The sequence below is a fragment of the Protopterus annectens genome, chromosome 1.part1, assembly GCF_019279795.1.
Source record: "Protopterus annectens isolate FY-2018-M chromosome 1.part1, PAN1.0, whole genome shotgun sequence".
Taxonomy (NCBI): domain Eukaryota; kingdom Metazoa; phylum Chordata; order Ceratodontiformes; family Protopteridae; genus Protopterus; species Protopterus annectens.
In genome coordinates this window covers 420,090,781-420,115,101 of record NC_056726.1, presented here as the reverse complement: position 1 = coordinate 420,115,101, position 24,321 = coordinate 420,090,781, and the positions used below count along the sequence as shown (strand labels likewise).

General features: G+C 41.0%; 1 protein-coding gene across 1 annotated transcript in view; it reads right to left on the bottom strand.

Annotated features, from left to right (window-relative positions):
* ARFGEF3 (ARFGEF family member 3) overlaps positions 1 to 24,321 on the bottom strand; it is a 2,280,599-nt gene that overhangs the window by 270,080 nt on the left and 1,986,198 nt on the right. Inside the window, exon 31 of the mRNA XM_044087095.1 lies at positions 9,787 to 9,918. Within this exon, the coding sequence (XP_043943030.1) occupies positions 9,787 to 9,918 (132 nt within the window). The remainder of the gene's footprint in view (positions 1 to 9,786; positions 9,919 to 24,321) is intronic.

Here is a 24,321-nt window from a genome sequence, read left to right as displayed (position 1 = left end):
GTTCAAGAGGGACAGGTCGAGGATCGGTCTGAAGTCCCCCGTCTTTTTTGGCACCAAGAAGAACCTGGAGTAAAAGCCTGATCGGTACTGGTCTGGGGGGACGTGCTGGATGACTCTTTTTTCTAGCAGCCGCTGGATTTCCGCAGCTGCGGCCTCCCACTGCTCGGGTGGGATGTCGGGGAGGAGTCTGGGACTGCGAGGGAAATGGGAGAAAGGGATCTGGTAACCTCTGGATATGATGCGAAGCACCCAGCGGTTGGTCGTGATGGACTCCCAAGCTGCTAGGTGCCTCGAGAAGCGCCCCCCGACTGCCTCCAGAGTGGAGCAGTCGGGTAACCCTTCAGGGCTGTTGCGTGGGCCGGTCAAAAAACGGTTCTCTGGACCCAAAGTTCCTTGGGCCCCCTCTGCCTCTAGGGCAGCGTCCACCCTGTCCTCCTCTAACGCGGAAGGACTGGGGGTCCGGAGCGAAATGGGGCTGTTGCGACTTCCGGAACCACATCTTTTTCTGTCCCTTTTGGTTCTTAGAAAAGGACCTCTGGGGAGCAGAGAAGTGGACTCCCGACGGCAGGAAGGAATTGGGGCAAAAAGGGGGGGGGGCAGGAGCACTCCCATCTGCAGTTGGGCCTGGAGGAATCTTGTCATCATCCGGTCCAAGTCTGTATCCGTCAGGCTTCGGGTGGATCTGGATGAGGCCACCGAGGCGGGATGGGGGTACCGCCTCGATGACCTCGACGGGGGCTGGGCCTCCTCCGGTCCTGGTGAAAAAGAAGGAGACTGGAGCCGAGGGGTGGAAGGCTCTGAAGTCCTGGAGGGAGAAGACCACTTAGCCGGCGGAGCCGATAAAGAGGCCTCGGCCCGCCGCTTGTGGTGCTTCTCCTTCTGCTTCTCTTTCCTGGACTCCCTATCCTCCTGGCCCGAAGCGGGAGGTTGAGTCCCGGCCAGTGGAAGGGAGGCAGGTGTGCCAGTAGCCGCAGCTGCGGCAGGAGCCACCGTGGGACCGGAGGTTGAAGAAGAGTCCGGGGGCAGCAGTCCCGCCAGAACCAACTTAGTCCTCCGGTCCTTAACTGCCCTGGGGTTGAACGCCGCACATATGGAGCAACCTGACGACAGGTGTCCAACCCTAAGGCACAACACGCACCGAGTGTGGCCATCCGCCGGGGATAGCTTATGGCCACACTCGGTACACTTGGAGAAAACAGCTTTTGGGGCCTCCGACATACTGAAAGAAAACACACACGCTAGGCCCCAACACACAGCACACTCCCTAATGCACTAACGAGGGTGGGGAAGGAAAACTATGAAGAAGATTAACAGACAGGTAAAAATAAACTAATGAGGGACCTGTACACAACATACGCACACTAAATTTACAAAAAAAAGGAGAGAAAAACGGTAAAATTTTCTCACAAAAAGACGCTAAAGCCTGGAACTCAGTGATCGAGCTGCTGTATGAAACCGCGGCAAACTAGATCTGAGGTCAGGTAGGGTTGGCAGGGGATTATGGGTAGGGGAGGAGCTTGGAGCTCGGATCTATGCTGTTGGAAACTGCCGGCTCAGATCCGATATGGATCCAAAGACCCATAGGTTGATGCACAAATGAAGTTAACTACTTCAGATCTAAGGTTTCATCTAATGTCATGCAACAGTTTGCAAATAACTTGAAAATATTTCTTATTTTCATAATTACTAACAAACTAACAATACTTCCAATGCAGTGTAATATGTTATTTGTCTTTTGGCTTTTTCCCAGTAAGGGGTCGCCACAGCGGAACTCCAGTCCGCTAATGATTGGCAGTAGATTTTTTACAAAACGCCGAGTTGCCAGCTCTACGCCCAACCCTCAACGAAGGCACGCCCATTTATGCACGCATGTCTTTCGAACGCTACCCAACTGCGGGGAGGACATGCAGACTCCACACAGAAGGCACTCCCAAGCCAGGCTGAGAATTGAACGGGAGAGTCTCTTGCTGTGAGGTAACAACGCTACCACTGTACCACCGCATAAGTCTCCAATGTAGTGCAATATAAATCAGCATTTTTAGTGAATTGTCTTGTCTTCTACAATGCTGTTTCACACCATACACCTCAATAAACTGTAGGTCTCCCAGTTAAGAAAAAATGAACATAATTATAAAAATATGAATAAGTAGTGGCAAACAAAGATTGATTTCTCAAGTGCAGGACATCCTGTTATCTTAGTGTCATTTTAACTCCTTGCCCTTTCTAATACTGCCTACTATTTATTAGCTGTTAGGTCGCTTATCTAAAGATGCCATACCCAAAAAATTCTGGATGCCATAAGGAGGTATGGGTATGAACTGCAACTATATAAAAAGGTGTTCTAGGCTTGAGTAAGTTCAGGGAGTGAAGGACCAGGTGAGTCAGAAGTCTAGGAGAGTCACGTTCACGATAAGTGGCCAAGAAGAGGGAACCAACTTGACAGGGTCAAAGAAGGGCTATCAGAATGAACTTGACTTTCCTCATCTCAGCTTTTTAAGGAATATCAGAATACGTGGAAATGGAGGAAAAGCATAAAGAAGACCCTGAATACCTCTTCTGGACCAAAACATTTCTAGAGAATCTTCCCAAAGAATGAATAAAGAGAAAGCAATTTCTGCATCTGTGGTTGGATGAGAATGCAAAGAGGTTGCAACAAGGTTTCCCTAGCAATGGAGCAGAGTCTGAGCACTCTCTGGACTGAAGGACTATTAATGTGATGTTGACAAAATAGCTGACCTTATCCATGAGAGAAATGACCTGCCACAGATTATGGAAAACAAAAAGAAGGCATTTGGAGGCAGAAGCCCATTCTCATAATCAATGGCTTCTCAATAAAGGGGATAAGAGTTGGTCCCCACCATCTTATGTAACAAAACACTACCATGTTGTCAAAATAGATGGCAATCACACCTGTTAGGGAGTCTCAAAATGCCTGAAAAGTGAAAAGGAAGGCCTTTGTCCTTAGTATGCTGATGTACAGATTGGCCTCTTGGGCTGAGCAGGTGCCTCAGACTGTTTGTTTTGCATAATTCCCGTATGCCAGCTTAAAGACATGTATTTTCCGTCACCTTGTGGGTTGAGTTCAGCCCAGAGACAGGTTGAACGTGAGTGTATACCAATGAAAACAGTTCCTACATTTCTTGGAAATCTTTGCAGGAGCATCTAGAAGATCCAACAGCTGATTGCACCACAGTTTTAGAGTTGACTGCAGGACCGTCATTAAAAAGTCTTACTTGGGGAATCATGAAGACTGCTGAAGTCATCATGCCCAGAGCAAAAAGGCAAAGTGAAGCTGGGACCATATTGTTGTTGATGATTTGCTTTACAGTAGAGTTGATGAGAATTATATTTTTTGATGGAAGATAAGAATGGCAAGTGAAGGCATTCAAGCAAATCCCTTGAAGCAACCAGACTCTGCATTAATGGGGCTTCAAGGTAGGGAAAGACCATGGACCTTTTGAGTCAGAGATGCCATGACTGCAGGCAAGCACCGAGTGAGCACCATGGGGACCACAGTAAAATGGTCAAAGAGCCAATACCATTAGATGCCAACCCAGATCCTAAAAGATTTAAGCCTGAAGCCTAGGCCACCAGGATGAGCAGCCAGAAGTGCTAACAACTTGGTTGAGGATAACACCCCTGACTGCTTATGTTGAAAGTCAAGGATCATGGACAGAATACTTAGTACCAAGATCACAAGGACTGACTCCAAAACAATGATTTGATGCCAAGGACAGGAATGATTCCTTAGTGTTATTAGTTAGCCTATTAAGTGTCAGTGGTGCAACATGTAGTACACTCAATCTTGATGCAGAAAGCTGTAGGTTTTATTTCTCCATCAGGCAGATTGACAGCTGACACTGCAGTGCAGCATAATGGTGGTGCTGCACTATTAGTGTGTCATCCTTCAGATGAAATGTTAAATTGAGGCCCCATCTGCTTGTATTGGTAGTAGTTCAGGTGGTTGTAAAAGATCCGATGGCACCTACTGAAAAGGGTAGGTGAAGTCCCCCCCCCCCCCGATGCCTTGGACAAATTTCCTCTAGAAGTACAAATACCACCTCGGGTCTCCCCTGAAATGTCGCCACTAGCCTACTGGGACTAACCCAGTCAACAAAGGATAAACAAAAAAAATAAATAAATAAAGCAAGAAATGAGGAGGTTGAGGCCAAAATCCTTTTTGCTTATGGGTCTGTCAACATTCTTATAAATGAGATTGAAGGATTTGATCCTGAAGAAGACACAATTGTTTGTATTAAAGATAATGGGTCAACAGACAAGCCTCAATGTTATAGGTCCTGGAAGAGAGCACACCGAGGAAAGATCTGGAGCCAGGTCTGACAAATCTAGGAAACAAAATGCTCTAGATCTCAAGATGACAGTGGGGGAAGACATCTAAAAGCAAATCTGATGTATCCTGAAGAAGGCTTCCCTCAACTTTCTATAGTCCATCTGGACTGTAAGAGGCATGTTGGGACCACCACAGATGCAGAAGAAGGTGGTCTACGGTTTTGGAACTCAGACTCTGAATCAACAGATGCAATACTTTAAGGTTGGACAGAGGAAGGAGGTATCCCCCTCTTGAGAGAAGCCATAACAGAGGCATCATTGACAGCAGTAGGATCAGCAAACATCAAAATAAGATTATCTTTTTTTAATCAAATTCTGTCACCTTGGACTTTACAGTAACCGAAAAACATCCCTGTCACACAGCAGTTTCCTTTTGTGGAAATAGCCATTGGATGTGGAAGGAGAAACTCTGATAACAACAAAAGGGGTGTAGCCCTGAATACTTTCAAATGTAAAACAGTTCTTGTACTCTAATACTGGATGACCTGAAAAATATTCAAGCACAGCGGAACACTGAGAAATAAGACTCCCCCAAATATTTAACACACTGTACAAACTTGTGCAAGGGTAGAATCTGTACTCCAAAGTAAACTAATTGTTGCCTTACCATGATAATTGTTGCCTTTATTCATATGAACAGTGACTATCATGAAAGAAAAAATGGCCAACAGAAACATCTAAATATAATTTTTCAGAAGTAAACAAAGTGCAAATGTTTGATATTAAATTAACAAAGATCTATGGAAAAGGAAAGTGCAGCACAGTAGAAAATGGCAAAAAGAACTCTCAACTCTTGAAAACTCAAAGGATAAAAATATCTTTATGACCAATGTGCCATTTACCATACAACGTGTCAGGAGCAAACGCAGCCTGGGGCCATTTCCTGAGTGACCGACTTCAAATTGTGTCCGAAGAGATCTAGACAAGGGTACTTTGGTGCTGAGGATTATATATGTAAGGGGAGGGGCTAAAGGATACTGGGAAAGTCAGCTCAGTTTATAAACTTAAGTGCCTACTGGTCCTGGGGGTCCTGAAGTTAAAATTACAATTTTAATGTCTACATAAAGTCTAGTGCCAAGGACACTGCAGAACAAAACACGTTAGTCCTTTTACCCGCAACCACTATTCGGAGCAAAGCATCACATCATAAGCAGCTGGTGTCAGGGCTATCCACAGAACAGGAAGTAATTCATCTGTTGGATTATTTTTCTTGGCTGAAATACCTGGCACATGTAAAATGTTTCTGCATCAAAAATATGTTCAAAGTCACAATTATAAAGAACCCATCTCTGTAGAATAGTAAACCTGCCAATGTAAAGAATGCCACCATAATTCCAAAAGGCAAGTTTTGCTGCTGGAATTAGTGACTTCAAAAAAGCTAACAACCATAATCCTATTTCACTCCCAGACTAAAACAAATTATAAATAAGTTTACAGCCATAAACAAGGACCAAATGATAACATACACCATAAGGAATGAGGTAGTTCCTCACAAAACACAAGCTGTTGTCCAATAAAATACTACAATGGGTGGAACAGATGTGAGGGAACAGAACATTCATGGTCTCATTTATTGAGGGAACCACTGACTGGAACCCATCTTTTAAATGACTGGCTTGTTATCAGAGGTCTCTGTTCTACTGGTTTGCAAGACTGAACTATTATTCTGCAATGTTTAACTGAGACTACGTAAACATGAGAACGGGGAAAGTATAGTTGTGTACACTTACCAAAAATGTAGATGTTTGAGTGTATTCACTGTTGCAGTCATCACACTTGGGTTATCTGCCTGCAGGTAGCCCTCAGTCGGCCTGAATACCAGAGTCTTGGGATTTCTGCATCGAATGCCATCGCCTATTCCATGATGGCAGGTTGTCAGGGGTATAAAACATGCAGCTGATGCCATTACATCAGTTTTTCTTGCCCCAAATGTCAGGAGCCCCCACAATAGGTAATAGTCTGGAGTAGAAACCCTGTCCCCTTTACTCTGTTGGAACAGGTTGAACAGCTCTGATACCGAGAAGAGAAAGTACTTGCTTTTGGGCCTCTGCCCACTGGTTTAGGAGAAGGTCTGGCAATCCGCTTGGGGTTGGCAGTAAATGGAAGTAGAATCTGTATTCTTGGGATACAATGTTTAAGACCCAATGGTCCTCGGTAATGTATTCCCAATTTTTTGCATGCAGGGTGAGTTTTCCTCCTAGGGGTGCAAGTACTTGGGCATGGCTGTGAAGGATGCAGGAGAAGTCACTGTCAACTTTTTCCATAAGAGGGTGGCTTACCACTCCCTGTTTTTGAGGTGGGAGCACTCCATTGTTTAGATCTGTGCATACCCTGAGACTGTAGTCTTGGTGGTCTTTTGGCCCTGGGTTTGGACTGAGAAGGCCTGGGAGGGACTGGAAAGGACCAGTTTTTCGAAGGTCAATGCCTAATGAATCTAGGTGGTTGTACCTGTAAGAAATCTTTATAACAGTTTGTGTATAGATTTAGCTTTTTCCTCAGTCTTTTTAAGAACTTCTTCTGCTTTTGTGCCAAACATTCTTGATTTAATGGAGTATCTAGTAATTTTGCTTTGACATGGTCTGGCAAGATTTGTTCCTTCAGCCAAGCATGCCTTCTCAGAACAGACCCAGTGACAGCAGCCCTGCAAGATGCTTCTAAGGCATCAAAACCACACTGCAAAGTATGTTTACCAACTTGGTTTGCAGAATGCATTAACTCTTGTAAATCTTTACTTTCTGCACAATCAGGAATCAACATTTTTTGTTTAATTAGTTCCATAATATGCTGCTGGTACTTCAACATGTGAAACTGGCAATTTAAAGCCCTGATGGCAAGAGTTGCAGAGGTATATACCTTCTTACCCCATCTGTCTAAAGCCCTAGAATCCCTGTCCAAAGGGTTATGGTTTTTACCTTTAGGTCCCTGGGAAATAGTCTTTGGGTCCGCAGTAGGATTTTTAAAGAGGAATTTGTGAGAGTCAGGTACTCTGTAGTACCTGTCAGGCTTTCTAAGAGCTGGAGGTAAAGTATCAGGGTTAATACTTGATTCCATGAAGACATCCTCTACAATAACCAGGACAGGGGGTGTAGCTAGAGGCCTATGCTGAGGCAAGTCTAAAAATTTACTGAGTCTCTTTTTTTGACTGAGGGTAGTCCTGGCACTCTCAGCAGAAATGCTCTCTTAGGGTATATGCAAGGTTTCACCAAAAGAAAAATCTTCTGGAGGGAGGCAGAGGGAATGGAATCCTCTGCATCTGAATCCTCAGAGGTGGATAAGGGTATGTCCTAGTAATCAGAGTGGTCAGGAGTCATCGGACTTGTGGTCTGTAGAATCCGAAGGAAAATCAATTCTTTGCCTTTTAGAGGGGGAAGGCTGGCTTCTCCTAATTAAAGTAATAAGGTCTTCAGCCATTCTATGCATTTGTTTGTGAGGCAAGGGAGCTTGAGAATGCGCTTTGGTCATTGGTTTCCTAGGCATACTGCGAACTCTGGGCCTGAGAAATTCAGTAGTTTTAGGCAAAAACTAAGTAGTCGGTTTAATACGAACATCGGAAGGCCTGAACACACCCTCAGAAGCCGGTGCCTGCACAGTGGCTCCGGACCCATCCAAGGTAGAGACATCCGCAGGTTCCACGGTCGAATAAGCATCTTATGGCATACCGGACTCTGAACGGGTCTCAGTAGAGGCATGCAAATCTGTAGAAGTGGGTATCAGGGACTGCGAAAGCACCTCACCGAGTACCGGCGGACTGGCAACTAGCTTAACGGAAGCATCGTCGGCAGTTCTGGACCTATGCGGTCTGTCTTTATCCCTACGTTTTTTCAGCAGATAGGTAGTCAGAAGGCTTAACGAAGCCATTTCGGAATACGGAGAACGAGAGCAAAAGAATTTAGCGACAAAGATAGCCCAACGACGAATAGTTCCGGCGTTGAACAAGGCACAAAACGACAGTGAGGAATGTCGTGGTCTGAACCTAAGCAGTTGACACAGTAAGAATGAAAATCTCTGTGAGGTATTTGCTTTCCACAGGAAAGACAACTGTTAACTTTTTCTGACATCGGTTAGAGCAAGAAAAAAGGATCCCCAACTGGGTACTTAGCTTTAGAAGACTTCAGGTTTTAAACTCGAAAAATGAAAATTTCAGGTAGCAGCCGACCGGCACTTGCGAACTGCTTCTGCTTCGGGCTCCCGCGCGGCAAGAAAAGCTGATGTAATGGCGTTGGCTGCATGTTTTATACCCCTGATGACCTAACATCATGGAAGAGGCGACAACGCAGAAATCCCAAGACTCTGGTATTTGGGCCGACTGAGGGCTACCTGCAGGCAGATAACCCACGTGTGATGACTGCAGCAGTGAAACACGAAGACCATCAGTCAGTTTTACAAAACCTGGCTTCCCTTTCTCTGTGGTTGTGCAATACCAAAGAAAATATACATAAAGAACAGGGATCATGGAGGTCACAGTCCTGCGCATGGAGGGAAGCAAGGTGCTTGTTCCTTTGCTAAAATATTCATGCAAGCTTTATAGATAGATTTCTGTTTTGCTTTAATTCTATTTCCTCTATTGCTGTCAACATGCCAAGTTTTTCTGTTACTGAGAAACAGTCTGTAGCCCCTTAACAAGCAAGTCTGTGATACTCTGCTATATTAAATGCGACTGAGCAGATTTGCAAAAATTATGAGCATGTCTGACCTGCTATACTAAATTTTTTTCTATCAGTTAGCTATAGCTGTATTCAGCTTACTTCCGAGCTACAAAAAGGTGAGACGGTCATTATCAATTTACAGTGAAACTTACTGGGCAGACAGCAGAATCCTACCACTGTTAAAGCTGTCAACCATCAAGCACACACAATGACCTTCATCATTTAGGAAAGTACCTCCCAGCAAATCTCTTTTTACGTTTTCAACATTAAGTTCTCACATCAACATTGGCTCAACAAATCAGGGGTACTCGGAAACTTGCTACCATAATCAGAATGCAACTCATTACTTTGTGTTGGGCCATACTTTAACAAGTGTAACAAAAAAAGTCAAAACTAAGACTTCAGAGTTTTATGACAACAGACAAAGAAAGGAAAGGTCTTCTACAGCTAGGAGAACAGGCTAAGGACATTTTATACTTATGTGCCACGGCATATCTCCATAAAAATTTTCATGAGGATCATGTTCAACAAGATTAGAGATGCAACCCTTTCTATACAGGAATCAATACAACCAAAATGTGTTATATGTACAATCTTTTGGAAGACAGTCAATAGTAGGGGTTTTAAAAAAATATATTAACTATCTGTAAGTTCTTACAAAGACAACATAAAAATGTCACTTCAGAGTGAGGATATTTTTTTTCTTTATTTATTTTTTAATTACAAGTGGATACAGTCAACTAGGATCAAAGAATGCATGCACAGTCTCAACATCCCATCATGTCTGTACCTGCTGTGCCATGGCACGGATCCTCCAGTACTCCGCTTCTGCACTGGGAGAAAGTGAAGGGGCTGCCACTTTAACTTCACAGGCGTCTCCAGTGAAACTGTCTGAGCCACAGTGGAAACAGGCCAGCAAGTTCTGAAAGAGAAAATTAATGTTGCAAAATATTAGGATACATCAGTTCACTTAACTGACAGTGGGGTGACTTTTACAACACATTGCCAGTATCCTTTCACATTCAATAAACTGGCAGGTAGCATTACAGGAAGGATTACTTTACAGTACATGGGTACATATAGAAAGCATAAACAGCTGTAATAGAATCTGACTTTACTTTATACATCACAACAGTTCTAACTCATGATCAGCATTTATTTGCATTTGTACACAGCACAAAAAGAATAAAACACCCAAAATATGTAGTGCTGCACATATTTAAACAAGTGATTCACATTATATCAATGACATTGCTGCACAACACATTTAGATAGTAAATTCTGCAACTGCTGAGGGTCCTGATGGTTATCTTATTTTGATATTTCTAGAAAACACCCGTCGAAGCAAAATGTGTGCACTTGTGCGTATGTGTGTGTCTATCTGGAAGACTGACAACTCACTGAAAAAACATCAAACGGCAATTGATCAAACACAATCTGTCGATCAGCAGCCTATTGAAAAAAAACAAAGAACAAATTTTTTTGCAGGGGGGCAAGCCTCCCTATACCTCTCACACCCCCTGCTAATTATATATATATATATATATATATATATATATATATACACCGGCTTGTTCAATCTGCTGATATTTAATCAGCTGTGCTGGCATTTTTCGAGAAGTTGCCATTCGACAATTTGTCAGCAACCCATTGATATATATATATATATATATATATATATACACACACACACACACACACACATATAAATATATATATATATATATATATATATATATATATATATATACACACACACACACACACACACATATATATATATATATATATATATATATATATATATATATATATATATATACATATATATCATCACCTTCTTTCAGCTGTTCCCATTAGGGGTCGCCACAATGGATCACCTGTTTCCATTTCTTCCTGTCCTCTGCATCTTGCTCTGTCACACCAACCACCTGCATGTCCTCTCTCACCACATCCATAAACCTTGTCTTAAGCATTCGTCTTTTCCTGTTACCTGGTAGCTTCAGCCTTAGCATCTTTTTCCTAATATACTCCGCATCCCTTCTCAGCACATGTCTAAACCAACGTAATCTTGCCTCTCTGGCTTTGTCTCCAAACCTTCCAACCTGGGCTGACCCTCTAATATACTTATTCCTAATCCTGTCCACCCTAGTCACACCCAGTGCAAATCTTAACATCTTTAACTCTGCCACATCCAGCTCAAACTCCTGCCTTTTTGTCAATGCCACTGTCTCCAACCCATATAACATAGCTGGTCTCACTACCCTCTTGTAGACCTTCCCTTTCACTCTTACAGGTACTTGTCCGTCACAAATCACTCCTGACACTCTTCTCCACCCACTCCATCCTGCCTGTACTCTCTTCTTCACCTCTCTTCCACACTCACCGTTACTCTAAACTACTGACCCCAAGTATTTAAACTCATCCACCTTTGCCACCTCTACTCCTTGCATCCTCACCCTTCCTCTATCCTCCCTCTCATTCACACACATATATTCTGTCTTAGTCCTGCTGACCTTCATTCCTCTTCTCTCTAGAGCATATCTTCATCTCTCCAGGGTCTCCTCCACCTGTTCCCTACTCTCACTACAGATCACAATGTCATCTGCAAACATCATAGTCCATGGGGACTCCTGTCTGATCTCGTCTGTCAACCTGTCCATCACCATTGCAAATAAGAAAGGGCTCAGAGCTGATCCTTGATGTAACCCCACCTCCACCTTAAACGCATCCGTCACTCCCACCGCAGACCTCACGGCTGTCGCACTACCCTCGTACATATCCTGTACCACTCTTACATACTTCTCTGACACTCCTGACTTCCTCATACAATACCATAACTCCTCTCTAGGCACCCTGTCATATACTTTCTCCAAGTCTACAAAAATACAATGCAATTTCTTCTGACATTCTCTGTACTTCTCCATCAACACTCTCAGAGCAAACATCGCATCTGTAGTGCTCTTTCCCGGCATGAAACCATACTGCTGTTCACTAATCATCACATCCCTTCTTAACCTAGCTTCCACTACTCTTTCCCATAACTTCATGCTGTGACTAATCAATTTAATCCCTCTGTAGTTACTACAGCTCTGCACATCACCCTTATTCTTAAAAATCAGTACCAAAACACTCTCTCCATTCCTCAGGCATCCTCCCACTTTCCAAGATTTCATTAAACAATCTGGTTAAAAACTCCACTGCCATTTCACCTAAACACCTCCATGCTTCCACAGGTATGTCATCTGGGCCAACAGCCTTTCCATTCTTCATTCTCTTCATAGCTATCCTTACATCCTCCTTGCTAATCCATTGTAATTCCTGATTCACTATCCCTACATCATCCAACCTTCTCTCCCTCTCATTCTCTTCATTCATGAACCCCTCAAAGTACTCTCTCCATCTCTTCAACACACTCTTCTCGCTTGTGAGTATGTTTCCCTCATTATCCTTTATCACCTTTACGTGCTGCACATCTTTCCTAGCTCGGTCCCTCTGTCTAGCCAATCGGTACATGTCCTTTTCTCCCTCCTTAGTGTCCAACCTTTCATACAACTCTTCATATGCCTTATCCTTAGTCACCTTTCTCTTTGCCATGTACCTCATCTCCTTATACTCCTGTCTACTTTCTTCATCTCTCTGACAATCCCACTTCTTCTTTGCCAACCTGTTTGCCTGTACACTCTTCTGTGCTTCCTCATTCCACCACCATGTCTCCTTGTCGTCCTTCCTCTGTCCCGATGTGTTGCCAAGCACCTTTCTAGCCGTCTTCCTTACTAGCTCTGCTGTAGTTACCCAGCTATTTGGTAACTCTTCACTGCCACCCAGTGCCTGTCTTAACTCATCCCTGAATTCCACCTCACAATTACCCTTTTTCAATTTCCACCATTTGATCCTTGGTGCTGCCCTCACACTCCTCCTCCTCCTCTTCTTGATCACCAATGCCATCCTACAAACCACCATCCTATTTTGCCTAACTACACTTTCTCCAGCCACCACTTTACAGTCTCCAATCTCCTTCAAACTGGCCCTCCTACATAAGATATAATCCACCTGTGTGCATCTTCCTCCACTCTTGTATGTCACCCTATGCTCCTCCCTCTTGTTAAAATACGTATTCACCACAGCCATATCCATCCTTTTCGCAAAATCCACTACCATCTGACCTTCTGCATTCCTTTGTTTAACACCATACCTACCCCATCACTTCCTCAACCCCACTGTTCCCTTCACCAACATGCCCATTTAAATCTGCTCCAATCACCACTCTCTCACCCTTGGGTACAGTCATCACCACTTCATCCAATTCACTCCAAAATTTTTCTTTCTCATCCATTGCACACCCAACTTGTGGAGCATATGCACTAACAACATTAATCATTACACCATCAATTTCCAGCTTCATAAACATCACTCGATCAGACACCCTTTTCAGCTCCAAAACACTCTTCGCATACTGTTCCCTCAGAATAACTCCTACGCCATTTCTCCTCCCATCCACACCATGATAAAACAATTTGAACCCACCTCCAATACACCTAGCCTTACTCCTCTTCCATCTGGTCTCTTGCACACACAATATATCAACCTTGCTTCTGTCCATCATATCAGTTAGCTCTCTCCCTATACCAGTCATACTGCCAACATTCAAAGTTCTTACCACAGTCCTAGCCTTTCTCCTCTCTTCCTGCCTTCGGCCATGCCTTCCGCCTCTTCTCCTCCTTCGGCCAACAGTAGCCCAATTTCCGCCAGCACCCTGTTGGCTAACAGTACTGGTGGCGGTCGTTATTAACCCGGGCCTCGACCAATCCGGTATAGGATCTAGGACTTTTGATCGAAAGATCAAAAGTCTGAATCCATTATCACTGAACATACTTTTCCGAAAGCGCTTTTACCGAAAAAGCGCATACGGTAAAGTATGTTAAAAAAAAAACCAAAAAAAACATTAAACCTACTTCTATGCACACACATCCTACTTTAATATTCTCACTCTGAGGTCGCACTACAGTGGGGAAAAGGGAATTTTCCCTTATCCGCATCACAATACGACTGGCACAACGAGCATACTTATCCATAACTGCTGCTTTGGTGAACAGCACTTTCGGTTAAATATGCTCGCGGTGATTTCTGCTTCGGTGGAAAGTGCATTCGGAGATATGTACGGATCCCATAGATATATATATATATATATATAAAATACACACACACACGTATATATATATATATATATATATATATATATATATATATATATATATATTACACACACATACATACATATAACTACAAAAATTTTAGCATTCCAACTTACTTCTAGCTGTAGTGAAAAAATAACTAATTTGCCAGTATACAGGATAAATGCAACTTTGTGAGTAAATGTCAAGACAAACCTCATGACTTCAATAAATCTACTTTAATTCCCTCTGACAATGCTAGAACTGATAAAAACTCCCCAGGCGGAGTCCTTCAAACAATTCAAATACAGCTCTGGAAAAATAAATGAATTTCATCAGTACTGTACCTAAGTTCTGCATTCTGTGGTGACTGTTTGTCAGGAAGTAAAGCAACATGATTTCAATAAATCTGCTGTGAACTCCGTGATGCCATTAATGCAGATGAGACCCCCATGACTCAGTTAATTCTGTTGAAAGGACATTCTGTTACAAACATTAATGTACATATCTGTTAATTATGATAAGAAAACCTTACTTGCGTAATGTAAATGGTGATCCCTTTATTCCGTAAGATTTTCTGGGGGTCTCCTGACTTCACTAATTCTGTCAATCCCCCTGATTCTTTCAGTCATGCCAGGGCCTTTTGACTTCTTTATCATTGCCACAGGTCTCTTGAAACAATTAAGATGTGATCACCACCATCTCTCTTAATTTTGCTGTAGTCCCCAGTTTCAGTTCATGAAGCTAGTAGTTTGGCTTTGTTAATCCTGATGGACTCTCCAGCTCCGTTAAGCCTACTAACATCCTCCCACCCCAACATTAACCTTGTTGGTGAAGTTCTGACTTCAGTAGTGTTGATATGGTCTTGGAATCTGTGAATTTCAGAGGGGGGTGATTTAAGTTAATTCCACTGTCAATTTCCTGATTCCATCAAATATGTCATGTTCCCATGGCTCTACTAATTTTACTGGGGAAGGGGCAGGGTCTCTTATTTTTGCTGGGGTCTCAAACTGTAAAACTAACCATACTACTCATTCATGTACATGACTTTGGAACTCACTAGTGCAATGTAATGCCTGACAGGCTACACTAGTCAGGAAAGTCAGCACAATTTAGTCTGTTAAATACCTTACTTTTGTTTGTAAAATTTGTGAACAGATCATTCTGCTAATGCTCTGTACTGCATCCATATAAGTAGCTAAAACTGAAAGTGTGATGACTTCTGACTGCGTTGCACTGCATTAAAAAAAAAGAGTAGTTTAATTATATTACCATGTTAAATCACATTTTTATTAGTGAGAATGCGATATTTGTGGAAGCTACTGCACCACATACAAACTTGCGAAATAACACTAATGGTGATGCCACTATATTCTCATTACGTACTGTGACTGTAGTTTTCCCAGTACTGTCGCAGGACATGCACTGTAATTTGCTACTTACATGTTGGGCATGGGGAATATAATATTTTGCATGCCTGCTTATACATTTTTGGTTACCTTCAGCATGGGTGGTTATAATAATGGCTTTTGGTTGTGATGTGTTAGTCAGAGCTGTATGATGATGTGGGTAACAGGCATTGGTGAGAGCAGTATGAGCAGACTAATGTACTGTTCAGGTGGACCTTTTTAATACCAGGTACGGATGAGAAGAACTGCAAAGCAAATGACCCTCTTCAGGATGGGCTACCTTTGTGTGGTACAGAAGAATATAACACTGCAACTTTTTTCTGTGCACATGCTTGTTTGAGTTGTTTGACACAGATGGATGTTTGTGTGAAAGTCACCTGAAACAGGGGAAACTTGTAGGTACCACTGCAGATGGGGGGGGGTCCACTGGAGACAGCAGAGGAAAGGATGATTATGCTGATGGAAAGGGGTAGATCATGGAGGCATGTTGGGGTGGGAGAAACAGAAATGCTGTCTGTGGGTGATATATTATGATAGGGGGCCTATTTGTACTGTGGAAGCACAGCCCCTGTTAGGGGGCGCCAGGATGAAACTTGCTGGTGGCCCCCAAAAGGTTGACACCAGTCCTAACATGCTGAATACATCTGCAAATGTCGACAGTTCTGTTAAAAGTGAAAACAACGAGAAAGGTACACATTTCACAGTCTGTCAGTAAATGCAGACTGTATTTGTCATAAGTCATGAGCTAAATGATGCACCATCAATATCAAATTAGGAGAGGAACCCTTTAAAAGTCTGCCACTAAATGGGGTTCACCTACTTCACTGAATAGAACTGATAATTTCTCAGCACCCACATGCACAACTTGTGACTAGTAACTACAGAGGTTCTGTTTTACTAAAGCAGCAGCTGAAAGGGTTGAGATCCGGGAAACAGGCTCTGACGGAATGATTGAGGGTCATACAGGTAGTGAATAAATTTATTTAGTTTACATTTGTTAATCAGGTAAGTGGGCTGGCCAAATAACAGTTTTTAGCCACTATCAGGGCGACAAGCAGTAAACAAGAGTAAACAGTATTACATAGAAAATAACATGGGTGATATCCTATGCACAGTACATGGAATACAACTAGTAAATCCAAGAGACTATGATATAAACAAAATACAAACCTAATGATTAGCCACTGTATATTCAAAAGCATTAAAACAAAAAAATACATCTCAGTCACACCAAATATTTGCAGAAACATATACAAAATGCAACACAGAGACCCAATCCTATGTAGGAAGACTCGTAGTAAAAGGCAGGAAGGTAGAGTCGGAGTGAGTCAGAAAAACTGGAGGGGAAACAGGTGAACTTAGAATGAGAGAGAATTACTAGAAACGATAGTGACAAAGGAAAAGGTGAACAACTGGATAGTATAAAGGTTGAGGTAAGAAGAGAGAGGGAGCAGGGGAGGTGAACTAAGAGTGGTGTGTGTGTGTGTGTGTGTGTGTGTATATATATATATATATATATATATATATATATATATATATATACACATATATACATACATACATATATATATATATATATATATATATATATATATATATATATATATATATACATATATATATATATATATATATATGAAACACATCCAGTGACAGGAGGACATAAGGTGAGAAAAAAGTGATTCAAAGGAGATGAAAACGGAATATTCCATACAGTTGGACTAGTTTAGAAAAAAGATCATTTGGTGATCACCTGATCACCAGGGTTAGGGATCTTTACAAGACGATACAGGCAAGGATCATACCTCTCAGCTGTCCAAATTTTTGCAGAATGTCCAGATTTTTGCATCATATTTTTGGTCTGTTTCTCATAAAATTGTGGTTTATTCGCAAATTACTGAGGATTGAAGTCAGAGAATAATGGCAGACATCTGGGTTTCAGTCTTCACACCCTTCAGAAAATTCATGCTAATGCAAAACCTGTTATTCTATAAAGTTTCTAAGTTTGTGACAGCAATATTTAAAATGCCTCTAATTTTGGGCCTGTGTTCCCCCATTACTTATGGCTTTGTCCAGATTTCTTGTTCTAACAGCTTGAGAGGTATATCAAAGGTAGCTGAAAGAGAGTAGTTAACATGCAGTTAGCAGATGAGATGGCAAAAGTCTAAAATTCAGTAATATAAAAATGTGAAAGTGAAGAGAAAAGCAGCATGTTCTGTAACAGGGAGTGTTTTCCTGGAGGAAAAAGAGTGGACAATAATAGGTCTAGTGATCTACAGAGTCTGAGGACCCTACAAATGTTACTCTGGGACTTGAGTAAGATAGTTGGCTTTCTAAGTTACAGAGGAGGGTGACAGAATGTGCCATCCTGCAATATATCTAAGAAATGATAAAAGAAAAAATTGCCAAAAGAAGACAACCCACCACTGCGTCTCTGTAGAAAAGTGTAGGTAATCCAAGAAAAAAAGAGACGGAGACAGCTTTGGAATCCAGAACAGGCCTTTACTTGGTGCAAACACAAGCGCTTTCACAATTAAGCTTCTTCAGGTGTATACAAGCACTAAAAATACCACACCTTTATACTCATGTTACATCACCCAATTGATAGTCATGTGACTGGTCCCATCTATCATAATATATTTTATTTCATTCATAATAACTAAAACATATATAAAAAATATATATAAATATATAATATATATATATATATATATATATATATATATATATATAAAACATCAAAAATATACATATATTGTGTTATTAAAATATTATAAAACAAATATACTGTGTTGTGGACAGCAGGAGATGAATATATTACCTACGAAGTGGTCTCATCTTTAATTTAGGTTTCAGTGGGATACACTCATTCAGGCCATGCCCTTCTGTGGCTCTAAGCTTTGTGATCCAGATTGCTTCCAGATTCTCTGTCTTATTGCGTATATCCCCTCGTCTCATGCTCTCATATAACAAAGCTATAACTCTGAATTTGAAAATGTGAGTGCTATCAAATTCCATCACATGTTTGGCTAATGCATTGTTCTTATTCCCTCTCCTGATGTTATAGGTATGTTCCCTAATCCGATCTTTAAGATGTCTATCTGTCTTCCCCACATAAAATTTTCTGCAGATCCTACAGTCTGCCAAGTAAACCACATGTTGACTGGTGCAGTTGGCTCCTGTATTAAAATAAAAGTCCTGCTTCAAATCAGGATGATAGAAACAGGGACTTTCATCTAGGCAAGAGACAGACAGCCCTCGACAATAGTAAAACCAGACTATCCTTGAAATATTCCACTGATATAAATAGGTACACTGATATAGTGAAGAAGAACTGACAGATTTCACTAACAGATGACAGATCCCTAAAGAGGAGGTTATGCTACCCCAAAGATAGACACACAGATATTAGTAATGGGAGCACCAGACCCTGTGGTAGCTGTAGTTGGTGCACGTATATAGATGAAAGTCCTTGTTTCTATCATCCTGATTTGAAGCAGGACTTTTATTTTAATACAGGAGCCAACTGCACCAGTCAACATGTGGTTTACTTGGCAGACTGTAGGATCTGCAGAAAATTTTATGTGGGGAAGACAGCTAGACATCTTAAAGATCGGATTAGGGAACATACCTATAACATCAGGAGAGGGAATAAGAACAATGCATTAGCCAAACATGTGATGGAATTTGATAGCACTCACATTTTCAAATTCAGAGTTATAGCTTTGTTATATGAGAGCATGAGACGAGGGGATATACGCAATAAGACAGAGAATCTGGAACCAATCTGGATCACAAAGCTTAGAGCCACAGAAGGGCATGGCCTGAATGAGTGTATCCCACTGAAACCTAAATTAAAGATGAGACCACTTCGTAGGTAATATATTCATCTCCTGCTGTCCACAACACAGTATATTTGTTTTATAATATTTTAATAACACAATATATGTATATTTTTTGATGTGTTTTATTTATATATATATATATATATATATATATATATATATATATATATATATATACATATATATATATTATATATTTATATATATTTTTTATATATGTTTTAGTTATTATGAATGAAATAAAATATATTATGATAGATAGGACCAGTCACATGACTATCAATTGGGTGATGTAACATGAGTATAAAGGTGTGGTATTTTTAGTGCTTGTATACACCTGAAGAAGCTTAATTGTGAAAGCGCTTGTGTTTGCACCAAGTAAAGGCCTGTTCTGGATTCCAAAGCTGTCTCCGTCTCTTTTTTTCTTGGATATCTAAGAAATAATTTGGCTATAGAATAACAAGTACCTGGGTTAAAGTAGCTGGCATATCTGTAATAGTGTCTCAGTTTGGAGGACGATTTACATATCGTAGATTCCACGCAGGGTGTTGGAAAGTCTAGGAGAGATCCTCAGGTACCCTAAGGGTTTTTAATAAGAGCTCATACATAAAGTATCATAGATCAGAAAGCAGAATATGGTTATCAAAGACACATTTTTGTTAGATATCAAACAACACAGTTAATGACGTTTTAGTGTTCTGGTTAAGTTTGTTTCAGTGTTCTGGTTAAGTTTGTTTCAGTGGAACCAGTAGCAAAGCTCATCGAGTTCTAACTGCTGTTCTTGTTTAATCAGTGCTGGAAACCTTAACCTATTGTCAGTGCATGGTATGATTCACGATGGCAGGATTTTATAGGAATAGCAATTCATTAAAAAAGAAGGGAAGATAGGATGGGGCTAAATAGGAAATCCATAGGAACACCAGTCTTAGAAGTGGCACCATCAGAATTTAATGATCCAAACTATACAGTGGCTGTTAGATCAGTTAAGTAGCTGTGGAATTAAGTCTGAAACAAGACAATCCCAGAAAGGTGAGTCTGAACAGAAGGATATGCTACACTAAATCAAAGGGTCACTTCAGGTCAACAAACTCTACATAAAACGTTGCCCATAGTGAAGAACATGAAATCAGTGGCCATGGGCACTGCAGAGCTATATAAAATGCTGGCCAAATGTCATGTGAATCATGTGTCTATTAAAGTAATAAGTGGTCCAAGATCTTTCTGTGTACTAAATTCTTTAATATTTTTGCAACAGAGGAAAAAGATGGCAATGCATGTACAGGGTTATGGTAAAATAAGACTGGAGACTTGAGGGACAACACAGGTAGCCTTTAAAACGTTAAGAACAATTCCATTTTTTAATGTTAAAAGATCATGTTTAAAGGGATGAAATAACCTTTTGTTTTGGTATAAAAAAGTGTTTGCATGCACTTTTTTATACAAAAACAATAATTTAACAGCTATTTACAAATAAAATGTTTTTAAAAATTGTTTCTGGGCACAGAAGACTAAATGTACTGATCTGTGTTTATGGCATTAATATTCATGGGCAGGAAGAAGGCACTTAGGTCACTTTGGGTTCCAGCTTTAATTATACTGGATTAGAATAGGGTAAGTGATAGTAAACTAACAGTGTAATTTCCAAACTGTTAAAATGACAGTTTGGCAAAAAAAAATAAATAAATAATTTTTGCCAAAGTGCTAATTTAACAGTTTGGCAATTACACTTGCAGTACGCTACTCCAACATAACTACAGCTGGAACCCAAAGTGATGCAAGTGCCTCCTGCCTTCCCATGAATATTTATGCTATAACATGGCTCAGTATGTTTTATCTTCCACATTCGAAAGCAATCTTTAAAACTTGCTATTTCTTTAAAGGTTGCAGAACACAATTTTCTTCTCACACAAAAAAGTATTCACATGCATAAAGATGCATGCAAACACTTTATTCGAAAAGAAAAGTTTGTTTTGTGTCTTTAAACATGATCTTCAAGGTTAAATATGAACATAGAAGAACACGAGGCATAAGACAATGTCTTTCTGAGAAATCTGGGACCCAAGAGATTGTTTGCTTTTTAGTGGAGACAGATGAAAGAATGGTGCAGATCGAGTCTGAGGAGTCAAATTCAAGGTGTAAAAAAAAAAAAAAAAAAAAAAGGTGTTTTCATATGAAATCTCTCATGAGAAAAGATACATTGCAACTGACTGATCTGGCTAGGCTAACAGCAACTGCTGAGATGTAGGCCCGTGGAAAATGATTACACTCTGCTGAATCCTGTTCTGTGTGAGTCATCAGTCAGCTCAGAGAATAACCGTCGACTAAGTAGTTCAATTTTTTTCTTGCTGATGGTAAATGCCATAAAGTTCTTCCAAAGAGCCACTACAAATAGATCCAAATACTTGGAAAACTCTCCAGCAACAGCAGCCAGAGCAAAGGGAAGAATGAACAATTGAAAGTACTGATTTTCCACCTGAAATTTGAGAAATCTTTAAGGCCCCAAAATAAGCAGATACCAGTAAGCATCCTTCACATTTACAATTAATTCCCCAAGGAAAGGAAGAGCAAGAGGGGCTGTAAAGTTACTGTGCTGAAATTCCTCAGCTTAAAAATGTGCTGATACGCGAAAGACCAAACACAGGTCTCTAATGATGTTCTTTCTTGGGCAAGAAAATAATATGGAGTAACAGTTCATTCCTTTTATAAGGGATCTTTTCTATGAGCTTCTTCAGTGATGACTTCAAAAGAGACCTCACTTGAGCAAGAAGGGACTTGGACTCCCTTCAGAATGCATTCTGCATTTGGCTTTGAAACAATGCCGTCCTGTAATCTCTTCTTAGGAAATATATTCAGTATGAACCAGTGGCAGCTCATCCTATTAGACTGCAGCGCCCTCAGCGGAAAATCCTGAAATCCCAAAACTCATGCATGCGTGAGTGGAAAACTCAAATCCGGACTGCTGCTTAACCAGTCCAGATTCTGAATAAGGCAGCAGTCTCACAGATGCCCCAGAAGTCTATGCGGTTACAGCTGCATAGACTGGAAGGGGATTGGACTGCAAGGGCAGCAGTCTGTGCTTGCACACATGTATGCTCGACATTCCGGAACCGGATATGCTGAGAAATGGCATGTACTGCTTTATGGAAATGGAAGGATATGCTTATGTCTTTATTTATGGATAGGTACTGCTTTATTGCTGAAACAGAGCTAAGCGGAGGGATATGCTTATCATGGACAGGTGCTTTATTGCTGAAACAGAGCAGAGCAGTGGCTTTATTGCTGAAACAGAGCTTGGAGTGTGTGTGTGTGTGTGTGTGTGTGTGTGTGTGTGTGTGTGTGTGTGTGCATGTGCAGTTGTGTAAAATGTCCAGGTGACTACAACAACTCAGGAAATATACCTGGTAGTGGCTAGACTCAAACCCTGTACCTTGGGAGTAGGTAGCAGTAGCTTGAATTCCCTACCCACTTGTGAAAGTTTTGCTTCATATTGCTGTTCTGCTCCTCATAAAATCGGTGGTTTTCTGGAAAATAATGACAGGCATTTCAATTTCAGACTGCATATTCTTCAGAAAGTACATGGTAACACAAAACCTTTTATTCTAGCAATTTTCTGTTTATTGGCTTTGTCCAGGTTTTTTGTGCTAACAGGTTGAGAGCTACGGTGAGAAGTGAATTCACTGAATATGTTTGCAGGGCTGTATTCCCCCATTATTGGCTTTGTCTACGTGTTTTGTGCTAAGAAGTTGAGAGCTATGGTGAGAAATGAATTTACTAAATGATAGCCATTTAAGTTTCAGTCTAGCTGTCTTTCATGAAACAGTTGATTTGACATAGTGGTATGCTGCTCTGACTGTAGTGCACAGGGTCCTGGGTTCAAGTCATGGCAGTAAAACACATGGTGGTAATGCAGCATTTTATTCTAGCAACTTTCCAAGGTTATACAAGCAATGTTGAAAATGTGTCCCTAGTTTTTGGGTACACTCCCAATACATTTTGGCCTTTTCCAGATTTCTTGTGCTTCAAAGTTGAGAGATACAGTTGAGTGTCGAGTGGATTTTACAAGGAGCTGATAGCTTGAAGAGATGTTTAGTGCTGCTTATGCTGAGTCTGCTTGCATTGTTAATAGTACAACAGGTAGTGCACTTGCTTTTGATGCAGAAGACTGGGGGTTCTACTCCCAAGACTGGGGGTTCTACTCCCCCAGAATACAGATGCACTGCTGATACTATACTGTGTTGTACTTTTAAAGGGGGTGGATGCTGCAGTCCTCAGAATGTCCTCTTTGGCAGAGATACCTAGTAACGACAAACCTGTTATCAGTTTGCCATCCATCCATCCCCTATTGCAATATTACTAGCTTATCATTTTTTTAAAGAAATGTATTCCTCAAGGGCAACAGGCAGTTTATTTGTAGATGAAACAATGAAGTATAAAGTTGTTTGCTAGCAGCAACCTCTTCATTAGTTACAGATCTCTTTAATGTGGAATTACTTAGATGACTTTTACTTCTGCAGAGATTGCGCATATTCACCATTACTGGTGGATTGTAGAAGTTTGAGTAGACTTTTATGATGCAAATGTTCTGAATTAGGCAAGTTTTGTCATTATCGGTGCATGCATTTTGTTTCATTGTTTACTGGAAAAATGTTCCAAACAAATTTAAAACACCTTCCAACAACTGTAATGTATTATACAAGGAATATAATTTAATACGATCAGGAAGGTGTATCAAAGAACACATGTATGTTTCCTGTGCAAGGGGCCTATGGTTTGAAAACTGCCCAAAGTTAATCTTTATCTACCACTGGCCAGATGTATTTTCTTTGAATGTGGGTTTCAATGCTGTTTCAATGAATGTGAGTTTCAAGGGCAGATAAGTTTTAATGCTAAGTCTATT